The sequence below is a fragment of the Sapajus apella genome, unplaced genomic scaffold, assembly GCF_009761245.1.
Source record: "Sapajus apella isolate SASKATOON/1434 unplaced genomic scaffold, GSC_monkey_1.0 scaffold4, whole genome shotgun sequence".
NCBI lineage: Eukaryota > Metazoa > Chordata > Mammalia > Primates > Cebidae > Sapajus > Sapajus apella.
In genome coordinates this window covers 39,008,054-39,024,111 of record NW_022436944.1, presented here as the reverse complement: position 1 = coordinate 39,024,111, position 16,058 = coordinate 39,008,054, and the positions used below count along the sequence as shown (strand labels likewise).

The following is a 16,058-nucleotide window of genomic DNA, read 5'->3' as shown; positions in this document are numbered from 1 at the left end:
ATTTCCTTTGTTAGGATTGCAATGGAAGGTAATTGGAGACAATTAGTTTAGGGTTTTCAAGTCTTTGAAACTATTTCGTTTTCCAGAAAACTTACTTTATGGCATTATAATTCCTGGTTGTCAGCTGGCACTTGCTGTCGTATTACAGATGCAATCACCTGTGACAATATGACTTCCTTAACTTAAGCAATCTGATCTCAGGGCAATAGCTATTGTTGAATGACTGCACTGTTGATCACCTCGATCATAAAAGGAGCAACAGTGTCCAGTTTGGATGCTGAGCCTGAGAAGCTTCAAAACAATTTAGCCAATGAAAAATGACAGCCATGTTCAAAATGTTTTGTAGGTGAAAACAGCTACTATTGCCACTGAGAGGAATGGGAAACCAGAGAACAATACCATGAACATTAATGCTTCCATTTATGATGAGATTCAGCAGGAAATGAAGCGCGCTAAAGTGTCTCAAGCACTGTTTGCAAAGGTTGCAGCAACCAAAAGCCAGGTAAGAGCCTCTGTTAGGCATTGAGAATGTTTATCTGTGTTGCCTGTGGAATTTTCATTAAAAGGAATGTGTATTTTCAGTATGAACTTGCATCACGGAGCAGCCTCTGTGTTTAGGATTATTTCCGGAGCTCTAAAATGAAACAATGTTCAAATTCAGGTTATAGGCACTTGGTTTTGTTTTTCCTAATAGCCCCTTCCCAGACCAAGGATTTTATAGTAAATATCCAAGTCAGTTAATAGTTATTTTGAGAAGGATATCATAATGCAAAGTAAGTTTCTCAGTTTGGTATGTTGTTGTAGAATAAATCATTGGAATCACTATTATTTCATTATTGCTTAGATGATCTTGACTTTTTTTTCCTATGAAAATACTACAGAACTTTACACAGTGTCTTCTGTTCCAGTGCAGCCATCCAGTGTGGCATTGGTGGTATAGTGGTGAGCGCTAAGTTCAGCTGTCTGCAACTATTAAGTGCACTTACTAATACAAAGTGGCACGCACACACACACCTTTGCATATTAATGATTTTAATTTTCTATAGATGTCTACATGACACACAGATTGATTACAAGTTGTCCAACTCTGATGAATTACAGCTGAATAGACTTGAATTGGAAAAGTTGTAAACTTCTACCAAATTAAATAACAGAAGGATAGATAGTACAGTCTTTTATCAGCATAATTGTCATATATTAATAATTGGTGTTCATCAAAAGTGGAATCATCTACATGAACAAACTTACAGTTACCTATAAACCCTTCTCCAAAGCCAAAGATACTTCTTAAAGGACCAGAAGAACACTAAATTCTCTTCCCTTTTGAAAAAGGATTTGATAACACTATCAAGGTGAGATTTAGAGGCAAATAGGGGCTCCAGGTAAGATTTAAACAACTTGAAATTTTATACAAGTATATTTTCATTATAATTAATGAATCCTCTTTTAAAAAACAGCCTGGCTGTTGTCAACTTCTGATAAAATATACAATTATGGGAGTATTTATAATTGATATATTTGTAACATAGTATCTTTTCAGATTTTCCTAAACTTTTACTCTATCGACATTTATAGTGTTACCTGACAGGAGTTTTCCTTTAGAAGAATGTTGTTCTTGTTTAAGTTATAGGCTTGATGAAATACTTAAGGGATATCTTGGAAATGTTATATAAAAATGATTAAACTCAAGCTGTGGACTGTAAAAATTATAGCTTTATAGGCCACATGCCTGCCTACCCTTCAATCACTGTCAAAGTGATAATTTCTACAATAATATGTTTCTTTTATTGTGAGATTCTAAACATCAAGTGCTGTTTAAACATTAAACTGAATTGTTTATGTTAGTGCTGTACTCAGCGTGTCATACATCAGGCCACCGTAATCTCTCATGGAATGTAAAATTCTGTCATGAATCATGGCTTGTATATCGGAAATTACTGTAATTTTGATTGGAAATTACAGGGCTCTTGAAATGTTTCTAATTATGATAGAATGTTAGAGCCGCTTTAAACCTGTGTGCTTCTTCAGATGTCTTCATTTACATGCCAAGACTACGCATTAAAGAGAAATGTCCTGGTCTCACTTTACCCTCCCCCCCCACCTACTTGCCCACCCCACACATCTTTGTTTTGGCTATTTAGTCTAATTATGATGAGGATCTCATATTTAAATATATATTATCTTGCCTTTCTTTCTGATTCTGCATTTTTGTTCTGACCTGTCCAATCATCAGTGATAATCAGACTGCATTCCCACTTTCCCCAAATCTCCGAAATGGAGAAACTAGACATGTATTATTATAATAGAGGTTAGCATTAAAACAAAAATTAATATTAAAACTTTTTAATAACCGTATTTAGTTGTCTGTCACCTGTCATTCAATTCAATCTACCCCCACCCCCGCCACCATTTTTCTTTCTGTTCCCTGTGATTCTTAGATCCTTTGCTATCTTTGACTTCATCCTTTTAAATGGTACCTCAGGTTCTCCCAGTCCTGGGCTGAGTTACTGATTTTGGAGCTGTTTAGACAGTAGCAGCAATCGGCTGATAATGTCATGTAGGTGATGTTCTAATCCATTTTAAACATCCCTGCTGTTTGTCCTCTGTCCTACACAGCTCCTGGTGGGTCTCTATTTCAGCAATGTCAGTAAGCAACTGCAGGCATCTTCTGTGATGGTGTGTTTTCCAAAACTCCAAAAGCTTTTAGCTAGTTATTCATTACTGGTTGAGAGAAAATTAAAGGGGCCAACTGTGGGCTATGGGAGTCAAGCAAACTATTAACTTCATTCCCTTGGATAGTTATTCTCAACTTCTAACTTATTCCAAGGTCCTAATAGAGCATTTTTGTAGTTTTGTCTTAGTTGTTCAGTTTAATGTTAGCACTACCCTGTTGATGAAAATATGTACAAAGATAGGTGATTGCTCAAAAACTGAGACAATCCAAAACCTGTGTGAATCACTAGTAAACGAAACCTGACTTAATCAGGAAAAGTGGCCATTTGCTTAGCTTCTGTTCTCATGCTATGTTTTGTGAAGGAAACAGAAAAACAAAAACGAACAAACAAAAAAAAAACCAACCTTCAAATCAGACTGACTTTTATAATGGTCAAAATTTTGTGCTTCTAAAGTATATACATTTAGGCCTCAGATACGTGTGTCAGGGCTTGCCAGAATGAGGCAGCAGCCCCTCAAGACAAAGGGTGTGTGAAGCAGGAAGAACCAGAGTCACTTCTGTCTAGCTCATCTACTTCCATCTGCTTCTGTGTCTTGCCCTGGTTGTCTGGGTTGACTTAACCATTATGTTTTTTGTGCTAGACCCTATAATGTATTATAGATTATCTACATTAATTTAGTAACCTTGTGAGCTATTATTTTCTTCATTTTACACACGAGAGTTCCTTAACTAATAAATATAACAGAGCCAAATCCAAATTCTTTGCATTTCTCCTGTTTTAGACTGTCTTCAGGGTTCAGGGCAGCGTCAACACTAAAGTAATACCCTGCTCTGGGGAAGAGGAATTAAGGACAGTGGACTTATTGATAGTAGAAACAGTGAGGGCTTTCCTTTCTTCATTGACATTCATGGAACACAAGGTTCTTACCAAAACAAAGCCTTCAGAATCCAGATTTTATCATACCGAATGGAGGTAGGTGTACATGGTGGAGGAGTCAAAGGAAACCAGCTCTGATCCATGCTGTGTCATTGGTGCTAGAATATTGGGAAATTTTAACTTTTGAACCCAGGATTTTTTTTAACATAGACGGTCACATGCTACAATGCATGGAAAAGAGCTTTTAAATTATATAGCTACTATACCCAAATGGTAACGTTTTATAATGTGCTAAGCAAGAGGTTCAGTCCTCCAAATGGATGAGAGATTTATTTATCATGTATTTATGTATCATAAATACCTTCCATTTTAAAAGGTAAAGCATGCTCTGCAGTGACTAATGCACAAAGTATTTTCAGTAAAAGAAACCAACTCATGTGGATTCCACCATTTCACATGTATTGTCTCCTCAATGAATAATAGATATGGAATTGTTTTTAACTCTGATAGAAATGTCTGAATAAAATATGCAAGTAAAAACTGAAGGTGGGCTACTTTTTGTGCTTGGTTAGGAAAGCAGGCTAATGCAAACTTTAAAAAGATGATAAGCTTTAAACATAATGTGAATAGCTACAAATGAATACACTTTATATTCTGGGTATTCAAATAAGCAGCAGTTTTTCCAAGTGAATCATATTGGAATTTTATCAAACATTTAGTCTGATAACATTCAAATAATTAGGAGACCAGAATTTGCTAATTTTACTGTTTAAAAAAAAATAGTTGATTTGGGTAATAACCATTACGGTATCAAGGTTCAGTTACTGTTCATTGGTTATAGTGTTTTCATATGGGAGATGGAAATGGAATTTTTTCCTTAATGGTGGCAGATGTTGGAATCTAATTTTATTCCACAGCAAACCCCTTGAGAGCCCTGAGACTTAAGGTGTGTGTCCAGCAAGGGGACATTAGCAGCACCGTAGGCCTTGCCTTGTACACTGAATTGTTACATTGATTTTCATGTTTGCATTGGTGGAGCCTGCAGATACAGTAGTGCAGTAAGAGAGTAAAGGGCTTTCACAGAGCCATGCTGCATCATCACTTGTGCTTAGAAAATGATTTCCTCTAGTGGTCTATTGAACAACATATTTATTTTGGGCAAAGCAACTAGCTGATGAAAATTCTATTTGACTAACATGCTTTTGATATAATATTTTGCAGTCTCTGAGTTGTAGTACTTTCTGGCTGCTAAAACTTTGGCTGATTAATAGGTATGCTTTTTAATAGTAAAAAAAAGAGCATTTCTGACTCTGCTGAAATAGCATGACTTGCAGAAGAGACCAAATAATTTAAAGCCTTTTCTTTCATCTACTTTTCAGTCGCTTTTGTTTGTCATTGAGATTCAGGGCCCCTAGGATGAAAGAGAGGGAAAAAAGGAAGAAAGGAAAAGAATACCTCCATTTTCCTTAGCTTTGTAGGTGAACGAAAACATCATTCTGACCTTTATGTTTGGAAATTCTCGTAATGAATGTCTTAAGTGCAAGTAAGACGTATGTCACAAATCATTGGGGCTAGAAATAGGGCTGAAAATAGATCTATAGTGACAAAATCCAGGAATAAAATCATGGAACCATTGACATTGCATTCTGTATGCTAGCATGCTAGTGCAGGCATCTTTTATTTTGCTAGAATTAAATTACACTTCAGTTTGTAACTTTGTGCTAATTAATTCTTTTGGAATGTTCATGTAACAGACTTTGCTCCAACAGTTCACCTGTGTAGCCTCCTATTTAAGGCACACAGGAGGCCTGCAGATTTGAGAATCATGGTTTCTGTTATTCCCAGTGCTACACCCTTTTCGTAGCAGTCTGTGGGATCTTTACATTGTGGCCTAAGGGCCCCTTTCCTTGGGCAAATGAAGCTTTCTTTGGTCACTCTCTAAAAAGAGAACTACCCCTTTACATGTACTCCATCTAAATGTGGAGGACACCCTGAAGGGGATATAGCTTCGGTTTCCCTGGACCCATTTGCCTGGAAGAGGAAGAGGCAAGAGAAGTATTTGTGGGGAAAACAAGAAGAGACATAAAATGGCCCAGAGTGTGGTCCCTGCATCTCAGCAGGCTGCCGGTGTTAAGTTTAACACACATCTTTGGAGGTGCCTACGCTCCATTCTTGAGTAAGAAGGATGTGGATGGAGTTCATCAGTCTCCTATTTAAGGTGTTTTATATTAGTAGCCATTTCTAAAAATCTCTTATGTCTTGATCTTAGGAATTAATATTGGGCTCAGTTTTCTAAAACGTTGACCTATCTTTATATTTCTAGTTGAATGCCAAACAGGACTTTTAAAATTAATGTCTTTAAATATTGACATAATCTAATAGTTTGAAGGTACATGATTGTATGTTATATGATTTTTAAAGAGCTGGTTAAATTTGTGAATCTGAATATGCATTGTTTTCAGATTTCTGCTTCTAAAAATAAGTATGTTTGTTTTAGTATATCTAGGATTTGATCAATGCGGACCAGAATTATTAAATAGAACAGTTGCTTACCTATCATATTTTTGGCTAAAAAGTCCTGCCAAGGGGTGATTTATCCCCTTGACACTTGGCATTATCTACTTTTAAAAAATGAACAGAAGATCTTTGGTTATCATGTTGCTACTTTGAAATAATTTAAAATGTTCACCTTTTCCCCATAAATTTAGAATTGATTAACTGAAAGTCAAATATATTTTTCTCTTCGACCCACTTAATAAACTTAACTGTTACAAATATAGACATAACTCATTAAGCCTCATTTCTCCATCTTTAGAAGATGTCATAAGAAAATTTTTAGAACAGATTTGAAGAGAATTAATTTGTGAATATTGAGCCAGCTTTAAAGAGGTTCATCATGTGAGGAAATAAAAGGAAGGTTGCTGCAAGAGTGGTTCCTTTACAGCAATCCAGCATGTATATTCTGAAGCATGGCTAAGCCAACTATTTATTCATAGAGCCTGCTTTAATCTGAGAGCACCTTTTATCCTAAAATGTTAGTGTAAGCTGAAAAGGGTAAACTAAGAATATTTTATAATGTTTTCTGTTTTTGGAAGCTCTTCTATATTCAGTTTTGGCAGTTGAAGAGTGAGTTCTTCAGGACAGGTTCGGGTGTCTACAAAAAACAGCAAACCAACGAGTTTTCACTCCTAACAGGAATTAGTCTTAAAACTGAGTGTCATTAAGTTAAACTTATTACACAACTATAACACTGATATAATCCTTTAACAATCTACCAAGTTAGAAGATAGTGCTTTTTCTCAAAAGTCTCAATAGTTGTCTTTTATGTTTTTGATAATGTAAGTAGGTTTTATTTTATCTTCTTTTTTCCTCACATGAGAAATGAAAATAAAGACCCTGTGAAATGAATGAGCTATGAAAATGCATTTATGCAAAATGACAATAGAAAAATAGCTCTGGAAGAAACTGTACCATTAAAATTTCACATCAATGAAAGGTGCTAAGAGAGGGATGGAAGAACTTATGTCAGTAAAATGAATCTAACATAGAAATTTTCTGCCCTGCCAAGAGTGTCAATGTATCTTAAAAAGTAACCTTAGAGATGACTCATTTTTCTAAGTATACTTGTTATGCTTCTTGATATGTAACCCATTTGCTTGGCAGAATGGCACAAATCATAGATCACCAATTTAAAAATATGTACCTATATTTTAAAGATTAGTGTACGTATAACTATAATTTATAACTACATAACATGTAAAAATAGAAGTTTCAAACCATTTATGGAATCAACATACAATTGTCGAATTGATGATGTTTTTTTCTCTAAGTCTTAATCTACTTTGCTGTATGTTAATAGAAAAATCTATTCTCCTTTGATTTTGGATTCAACGATTCCAGTTGCCTTTGTATATATTTTTTTAACAATTCCCTTTTCAACCAGGATGCTTCAGATATTGGGTTTAAACACACTGTTTCATAAACTGCCAGCCTCCTCGGCCGCCTCAGTGCCTCTGATTCCGTAAATCAGATCATAGGCAGCATGCTGTCATATAATAAGGTGTCTGATCCTTATTACCAGTTTGTTGATGCACAGACTCCTTCAAATTGACCATTGCAACACATGGTTTCCCCTGAAACTAGCTGTGATAATTAGCGTGGTTCTAATGAGACAGAATGTCACTGATCTTGTGCTGAACTGTCGAGTATCGACGCTACGGATGGGAACTGTCAGAGCCTGCCATCTGTGACAGTGCTTGGCATATTCCAGTGGCAAGGTAGAGCATGCTCAATAGAGTATTTTCAAACAAATGGCCCTTTTCTTGATGAGGCCTCTGTTTTCTGTTCAACTGGAAGAATGCATGCCCCAACTCCGTCCTATGTTAAACCCATTCTGAGGTCCAAATTCGAGTAAATATTTAAATCTGTTACGTGTTACATGAGAGAGGAATCTTTTATTTAACAGGTGAATCTTAAGAGGCATTTCTTTCCTTGTTTTTTTGTTTTCTTTTTGGCCTCTCTCAGTTGTCCCATATTGTCAGTTAACAGTAAAGCAGTCATTTAAGATACTTTTCCCCAATTTTAAAATTGCCTTGTTTAGAAGAGATTTGTTGGGGAGTTGGGGATGGCTCTTAGTGATAAAGCAGTCTTATTTAACAGAGGGAAAGGGGAAATGAAAGAAGTAGTTCAGAATGTGTATAAGAATACACAAGTTGGATAGAAGAATTAAAATGGACAAGACAGTTAGATCTGTCGGCTCCAGAGAAAAGTAGAGATTTTTTGCTATAGTAAAAGTCCAGCGCTGCTTATCATTCCAAAATATGCTTTGTTGCTTTTTATTTCCTCCTCTCTGGCAGACCACACAGGGCTTGTTCTGAAGAACATTTTCACTAATCTGATCAGGCAGCCAAATACGCCGGGAAAACTGCTTTAATGATCCCACTAATTACCTCAAGTCAATATGAACTGTATTATTAGACTGAGGGAAAATATTCCATTAGGTCTCCCCCTTGGGAGTTTCTCCGCTTTGTGATGTCACTGAAGCCTTCACCCTCTCGCTTGTAATTAATTTTATTTACACACGCAGGCACGCACAAGGTCACACCTGCACAACCGGCGCTGGCCAGGGAGCTTGTGGCACTCCGGCTTAATCAGATCTGTCATAATTACCATTCTGCATGTTTCTGACACACGCTGTGAAATATTTCAATTTAACTGCCGCTACCAGCACAACCAGATGCAGTGCGAGTGTGGCTGCATTGGAAATATTATTCCTCAGGATAAACTCTCTCCTCCTCCTTTTTCCTCCCAACCCCCCGCCCTTACAGCTAATGTGGCACAGAAGCTGATGTATCCTGTAAATCTTGAATGCAGTGCTAGATTGATAACAGGCGATTAGACAGTTTAACCACAAACAGCTTGTTCATTTTTCACAAATGAAAACCACATGTGGTGTAACTAAAATTTCAGGCCCCCCTTTTTTTTTTTTAAAAAAAAAAAAAAAAAGGTTGGGGTATGTATGTGTGTGTAAGATGTTCTTAAGTAAAAATAAAATGCAATCAAAAGAAGTTATGTCTAGAAAAATGGAGTTGTCTAGTTTTTTCCAGGTTATTTTATCAAAAAACCTTCATCAAATTCCATTTTTATACTTTCACCAAAATTCAAATGAGAAAAAGATTGTGTTCTGTATTGGGTTTTTCATTTTTTTCTGTTTTTTTTTTTGTTTGTTTGTTTTGTTTTGTTTTCGGGAGTAGGGTGCATAATGGTCCTTGATTCTATGCCCTACTGTGTTTTCAGTGTTAAACTGTTTATTTGAACATAAATTCTAAAAGGATTTCTAAGATTGGATATAGAAGTTTTGTTTTGTTTTTAATGCATAGTTGTAACTTTAGGCTTTATAGTCAGATACCAGGCAATCGAAAAGCAAAATGACCCCAATTAGGAACTTTATTTCATAGAGACATTTGCGGATTTGTGTAATTGATTTGAAAGGCAGAGTTGGAAACCCTGAGGATTCTGTTTTTATAGAAATTGGAGGTAACCTGGCAAAATACAGGCACAGTAGGTAACTGTTTAAGGCTAAAGTTATCACCAGTCTCAGAAGAATCCCCTTGTAAAAAATTGGAGCCATAAGAAGGCAGATAAGCTGGTGGAAAACTAAGGCTAAGAGAGGAGGAAGAAATAGGATCAGTGGTGCTTTAGAATCATACCTCCTGGAGCCAGCTCACAACAATCCACTTTAGAGAATATTTAAAACATAGAGAGAGCCTACTTAAATATCCTTTAACTCCAAAAAAATACACTTTTTCTTTTTATCTTTATTTTTTTTTATGACTTCAGTTATGAACCTAGCTTGGAAGTTTCCTAGAATGGTGGTGGTGATTCCTGTTATCTATTGGAGAGAAGGTGTACTTTCCAAGGAATAGTGGGTTTTTTTTTTGTTTTCTTACTCATTTTCCCTCATGCTTAGTAGTTTCCTCATGTCGTGTTTCTTTTTTTTCTTTGTATGATCTTTGCTTCTTACTTTTTCTCTGGAGCTTTCTTCCTACTTAGTCTGGCTATTTTCCATGTGTTTTGTGTTTATCCGTGATGACTTTCAGCTTTAAAATCTAATATTTTTTCTTTCTACTCATAGTTTCTTTTGGCCTAAATATTACTTTAAAGGGAAAATAAAGTACTGTCTTTGCCATTTAGTTAGAACTCTTCTTCCATCTAAGCTGCTAAAAAGTTCACATAGTTAATTTAGGTCATTTGTTTCCCCAGTCTTAGTCTACTTTTTTAGTCATTTTACAAGATGCAGTTATTGTAGAAAATTTAATGCAATCCCCATATCACAACACTCTCCTAATAACTACAGATACCACCTCAGAGTCCTTCTTAACACAGAAGTAAAAATACCCATTGCTAATCAGGGAGATAAACCCATCCCTGCCGTAGTCACTTGTATTTTAGGATTCCCAGAAGGGGGTTTGCTCTCCAAAGCATGGTTGTGTGGGATGAGTCTTAAGAAATAAGAAAAGTGGAGGTAAATCTGTGGTTTCATTGCTAATACCTTTGCTTTAATAACCCGGAAGATTTTTTGCACAGCTACTTGAAGGTATGTTAGGGATAAGCCAGCATGCAAGTTGAATCATATTTTGCAATCCCTGGGTGGAGCTCACCGTTAAAAGGAGTCCTGAATTGTGTCTTTGCAAATGAAAGATTTCACTTGCAAGATAAAAAATTATCCCTTAGTTTTTCATGTTCTCAAACATTTTTGTATATTTGTATTTCTTTGCCTGGCATACCTGTTGATAGAAAAGGGAACAGAGAAGAGAGGGGAAAAAAAGATGCTCTTAGGGATGCTATTGTATATATGGAGTTCAAGATCAATACTTTGAGTACAAAGAGCACATCTTTTCATTAAATTGTATTAGACTACAAGAATCCCACATTTCAAAGAAAATAATATTTTATGGACCCTTCTAGGTCCCTGTCTAATAAGGAGACATTTTTCATTTGTTAACAAGTCACAGATGAAGAGTTAATAGAACTATTACAAACTTTATCTTGCCTCAACTCAATCCACCATCCTCAGTCACTCTGCAATTGCTCTTGTCCAGTGCTCTCAAATCCTCATGAAAATGTATAGGAAGGAAAAGTGATTCCTTTTAATGTTGTTCGTTATTTTCTTTTGGACCCACTGTCTTCATTTTTCATCATTTGTTGAAGTCATTGATATCATTTGCAGTGTAGCCCAAACTGAAAGGAATTAGAGGGCGTGACTCCTGATTTTCTACATAATGTAGAAATAAGGTAATAGGGGCCGGGCGCGGTGGCTCAAGCCTGTAATCCCAGCACTTTGGGAGGCCGAGGCGGGTGGATCACAAGGTCAAGAGATCGAGACCATCCTGGTCAACATGGTGAAACCCTGTCTCTACTAAAAATACAAAAAATTAGCTGGGCATGGTGGTGCGTGCCTGTAATCCCAGCTACTCAGGAGGTTGAGGCAGGAGAATTGCCTGAACCCAGGAGGCGGAGGTTGCGGTGAGCCGAGATCGCGCCATTGCACTCCAGCCTGGGTAACATGAGTGAAACTCCGTCTCAAAAAAAAAAAAAAAACCTAAAAAAAAAAAGAAATAAGGTAATAGTAGCTAATTTGCAAACTCGCCGAGGTTTTGCCTGACAATTTGTACATGAATTGCATCATTCAGGGAAAACATTGGGAATTGCAAAGAGTGGTAGTCCTGATTCCACCGCAAACCGGCTGTGCAGTCCCAGGGAAGCTATTTAACCTCTCAGAGATACTACTTCTTCAGGAAAGTAAAATAGGTTGGGTCATATTGTATCTAATGTCCCTTGAAGTTCCACGTCTGTGTATTTGTGACTGAGACAGGTACACAAGTGTGACTGAAGAAGCTATTTTGATTGAAGACACTCCTGACAGGTGTTCTAGTCTGGGAAACATAAGGTAAGATTTTGAATAATAGAAGGGCTTAGTTTGGGGGGTAGGTGGCAAAGTGATATTTTTGGGTGTAGAGCCAAGAAGGATTATTTACTCATGGCACATAATGGGTAGAATTGATTGTTGGAATCCAATATATGAACTCCGTGTAACATGGTGTGAGTTGAGCTTATGATTGATACACTCTTCATCTGAGACTTGTTGATAGATGACTGGGAACTCTTTCTTTTGTCCTGCAGGGACCTACCAGAGTCAGTACATTATAGGTTATGAGATGAGCTAAATTCCATTGGGGAATGAGCTTGGTTTAACATGTAGTAGGGTGGTGATTGCTAGCTTGGTATGATTTGAAGGTTGCTGAAGAGTTTCCTCTTTAAATATGTCTCTTTTTTTGTTTTTCAATTAATGCCTGAACATCTACCCTTAGCTGCTCTTTTTGTTTTAATTGACTGACTGATAGAAGCTTTTTCTGACAATTAAAGACTTCAATAGCACATTAAAAAGAAAAAAAAAAAAAACGGCAATGTGAGACTAATAGATTGATGAGAAATCACAGATTTGGAAGAGATTAGGGAGTAAACGCAAAGGAAAAGGAAGCAGGGAGTGACAGCTCATTTGAGAGAATATCTTGAAACCCGTATTTGCAAGTTTATAAATTGGCACCTGTAGCATTTAATAGCTGCTGAGATGTGTCCATCCCCAAATGTCTCCTTTAAATGTTTACCCATTTTACTTATGGTACCAACAGGAGTGCTACTTGTCATGTGTGTTACTTGACTGGCTCATTGATGAAGTATTTGGTTGTTTAAACGAAATGCAGATTAGGTAAAAATAAATTACTCTCAACAAGGTCAAGGAAGTGAAGGTTGTAAATAAAATACACATTCACAAACAGACAAATGCTATTTGGAAATTTAGCTCAGTCCTTGCCAAGCTGTTACTGTCTAAATTACCTTCTTTCTTCCTGGCTTGCAATTAATTTTTGCTTATATGTTTGGAGATTGGGGGAAGGGTAATAGCCTAATGGGTAATGATTTTATTTTAGTATTTTGATTAAAGAGACTAAATAGCTTGGACCCTGGATAACCATAAGGACGAAAGGCTTATCCATCAAGCCTAATACCTAAGCAGAAGTTTATGCTTGTATTTCTGAGTAAATTAGTGTTGAGCCACATATAATATAAAGTTATGAGATGGTTATGTGCTCAATTATTTTCTACCTGTCTCCCCCCTTACCGCTTTTTCTACTCACTTTCTTTTCCTTCTTTGATCTTCTGTTAGACTGGAGGACAAGGCAGAAGGCAGCTAGTCAGACAGGCAAAGACTGTATAGCCATGTACTCTTTAGGAAGCAGAGATCACAGCAGGGCCCTGGTATTGATCACTGCTGGTTTCCTAGCATTTGCAGAGCCACTCCCCTCCCTTACCCCACCCACCCACACATCAGATGCCCATGCCACTCTTCCATTCTGTATCCTGCCTCTATCCTGTATCTGCCCTACTACCTATGTCCCTCTATTTGGAAAACCCCTGTGTCTTTGGAAAAACTTGTTGGTGTTCTGGCGGATAGACATTTCTGCAAGGATACTCTGCTAATCTTATATACCTTTAAAGTTACTTGGATGATATGATGTCAATAACCCAGTAAGAATTTAGATGCTTGATTCAGAAGTTGTAAACCCATTCTCTGAGTTTGTAACAGGACCAGGAAAACAGTGAGGTATATATGTGTTAGTGCAGTTGTAAACCAAGAAATTGTCAGCTATAGAACCCCTGTTTAATTAATGAACTGACATATATAAATCAGTTGAAAGTTTTCTCCATTTCGATTGACCTGAGGATTGGGTGGTGGCAGAGACCTTCTCATCAACCCCCTACCCTGCACATACACGATGAGGGTACTTCTGAAACACCTCTGATGGAAACCCAAGACTGCTAAGGACACAGTCTAGGAACCCCTGTGCTAGTGACTGTTTTTCTCTAACCCATCTCTAGGAGGCATGGTCCTTTAGTGGCAAAAAAAAAAAAAGAAATTGGTTTCACAAATCCATAAATAACTAAAATTTTCTAATATATTAGGAACTTATATGAGATAGTCCTGGAACAGTATTTGAAGTGTGTCTATATGTACGTGTGTGTGTGTGTGTACATATGTATTTGATAGCTCTGTATGTATACACACACACACATCTGTGTGGGGTAAGAGGAAGGGCCTCTCGTTTAGGGGTTCTTAACCTGTGGCCTATGTTCTCCCCCAGGAAACCATGAACTTGGATGAAAAAGAAATATGACTTTATTTTCTCTAACTGCTTCTTACTGAAAGTTGGCATTTTATTCAGTTACCAATATAGGCAACAGATCACAGTAGCAATACCTGTGAATTTGTTGCCATTAAAAAAAATCACAAAATATTTTTATATCCTATTATGTTGTTCTAGATATCTTAAAATATCGTTTATGCCCATCACTATAAAATTACAGTCGTTATTAGATCTGTTGCTAAACCTTGTTATTTAGTGTGTTAATAAAGAAGTATATATATTACTGTGTCACATTTTTGATAGCTGTATTTCAGTATAATTGGTTTTCTTTGTAATCTTACGTATTTTATTTCAGGCACATGAAAACACTGGTCTGAAAAGGCATCCATGGGCTTTACCAGACTCCCAGAAGGGTCCATGGCACAAAAGAGATGAGATCAATGATTAGATAAATTTTGTAGAGGAAAAAAAATATATATGTATTTTGTCACATGAGCTGAGGGATTCTCAAATTAACCTGAGAAACATTTGCTTTTCGTTTATTGCTTTTTGGTATGCTTGCTTTTCAAGTGCCCTACACTCCAAAGCATGTAAGCAAGGGTAACAAAAATGCGATGACATTTAAAACAACCACCAAAACAGAAACCTTACAGATAACCTTTTCTGTGATATTCACATGCCCACGTATAGTCCTGGTGGACTTTGTGAGAGAATGCTTTTGCTTTTAGATTAGACATTTTTTCCAATTGAACTATACCTTTAGTATCAACTTAAACCTGAAGTTTAAGTGGTTCTTACCTCACTGGACAAGAAGTTTTGTCCCCATATCTCCTCTTAGTCTGCACAGTGACTAGCACATAGGTGGCACTCAGGAATTGTCTGTGAAAGGATAGAAGGATTCAGAAGCACATTTTAATTAGCTCCCAGTATTACCCTCACAAATGCCAACCTGTTCCAAAGGGAGTCACTGTGGGACAGTGGGAGGAGGTGCTGGTGTGGGCTCACAAGGACAGAGCAGGGCCATGCTCCACTGCTGCCATTCTCCCCTGGAGCCTTTTCTGAGCTTGCTTTCCCCAGATGTAAAATGTGATCAGAGGAGTGATTGAGACAGTCTGTGCAAAGCCCCAGTCTCCCTTGTCTCCTTTTATTGGTAAAATTATAACCCGGTCATTGTCACTGGGACCCACATGATGCGTCTAGAAATATTTATGCTTGCCTTTTTTTAATGCCTACTTGTGAATCACAAGATTTGAGTCTTTCAAATTAAGCCAACTTCTGATTAGCAGGTTTGTATAATGGATAAAATGATGTGGTTTTGGCCACAAAATGGGTGTTACTTTATCAGGAAAATCATAAGCAAGTTGGGAGCTCATAGTGACCCTGCTTGCTTGATTGTTCCTCTTAGGATGTGATTCCCATAACTTTTACAATCCCAAATGACTTCCCCTTGTTTCAAAAATTATTTGTTATCTCTCCTAAAACATAGAGGGAATATTTAAAATTTTAATTCCCAGCCCCTAAATATGCATAGTAGGGACTGTAACTCATTTTAGGAGATGTGCAGTTTGAAAAGTTTTACATAAATCAATTAAAAATGCAGTGGCAGAAATATTTGTCTAAATCAACCTGTTAGTAAATTATTTTTGTAAGCACACAAACCACCCTGTCAGGTAAATTGTCACCTTAAAATTACTCATTTTATGATTTCTTATATGTATGCGTGGGGTTTGGGTTTGGGTTTGGGTTTGTTTTTGTTTTTTGTTTTTTATTTTTTTTGCACATGGCATATATGAATATTCAGCAA

At 36.9% G+C, this 16,058-nt stretch overlaps 1 protein-coding gene and 1 long non-coding RNA gene across 13 annotated transcripts in view; both read left to right on the top strand.

The window, feature by feature from the left end:
- SATB1 (SATB homeobox 1) overlaps positions 1–16,058 on the top strand; it is a 100,344-nt gene that overhangs the window by 66,205 nt on the left and 18,081 nt on the right. For all 12 annotated transcript variants that reach the window (XM_032259376.1, XM_032259383.1, XM_032259373.1 and 9 more), the window contains one exon: positions 347–502. In XM_032259376.1, coding sequence (XP_032115267.1) covers positions 347–502 — 156 coding nt within the window. The remainder of the gene's footprint in view (positions 1–346; positions 503–16,058) is intronic.
- LOC116537359 lies at positions 509–14,035 on the top strand. Its single transcript, XR_004263088.1, has 2 exons — positions 509–11,345; positions 11,674–14,035. It is a non-coding gene; the product is annotated as an uncharacterized LOC116537359 (long non-coding RNA).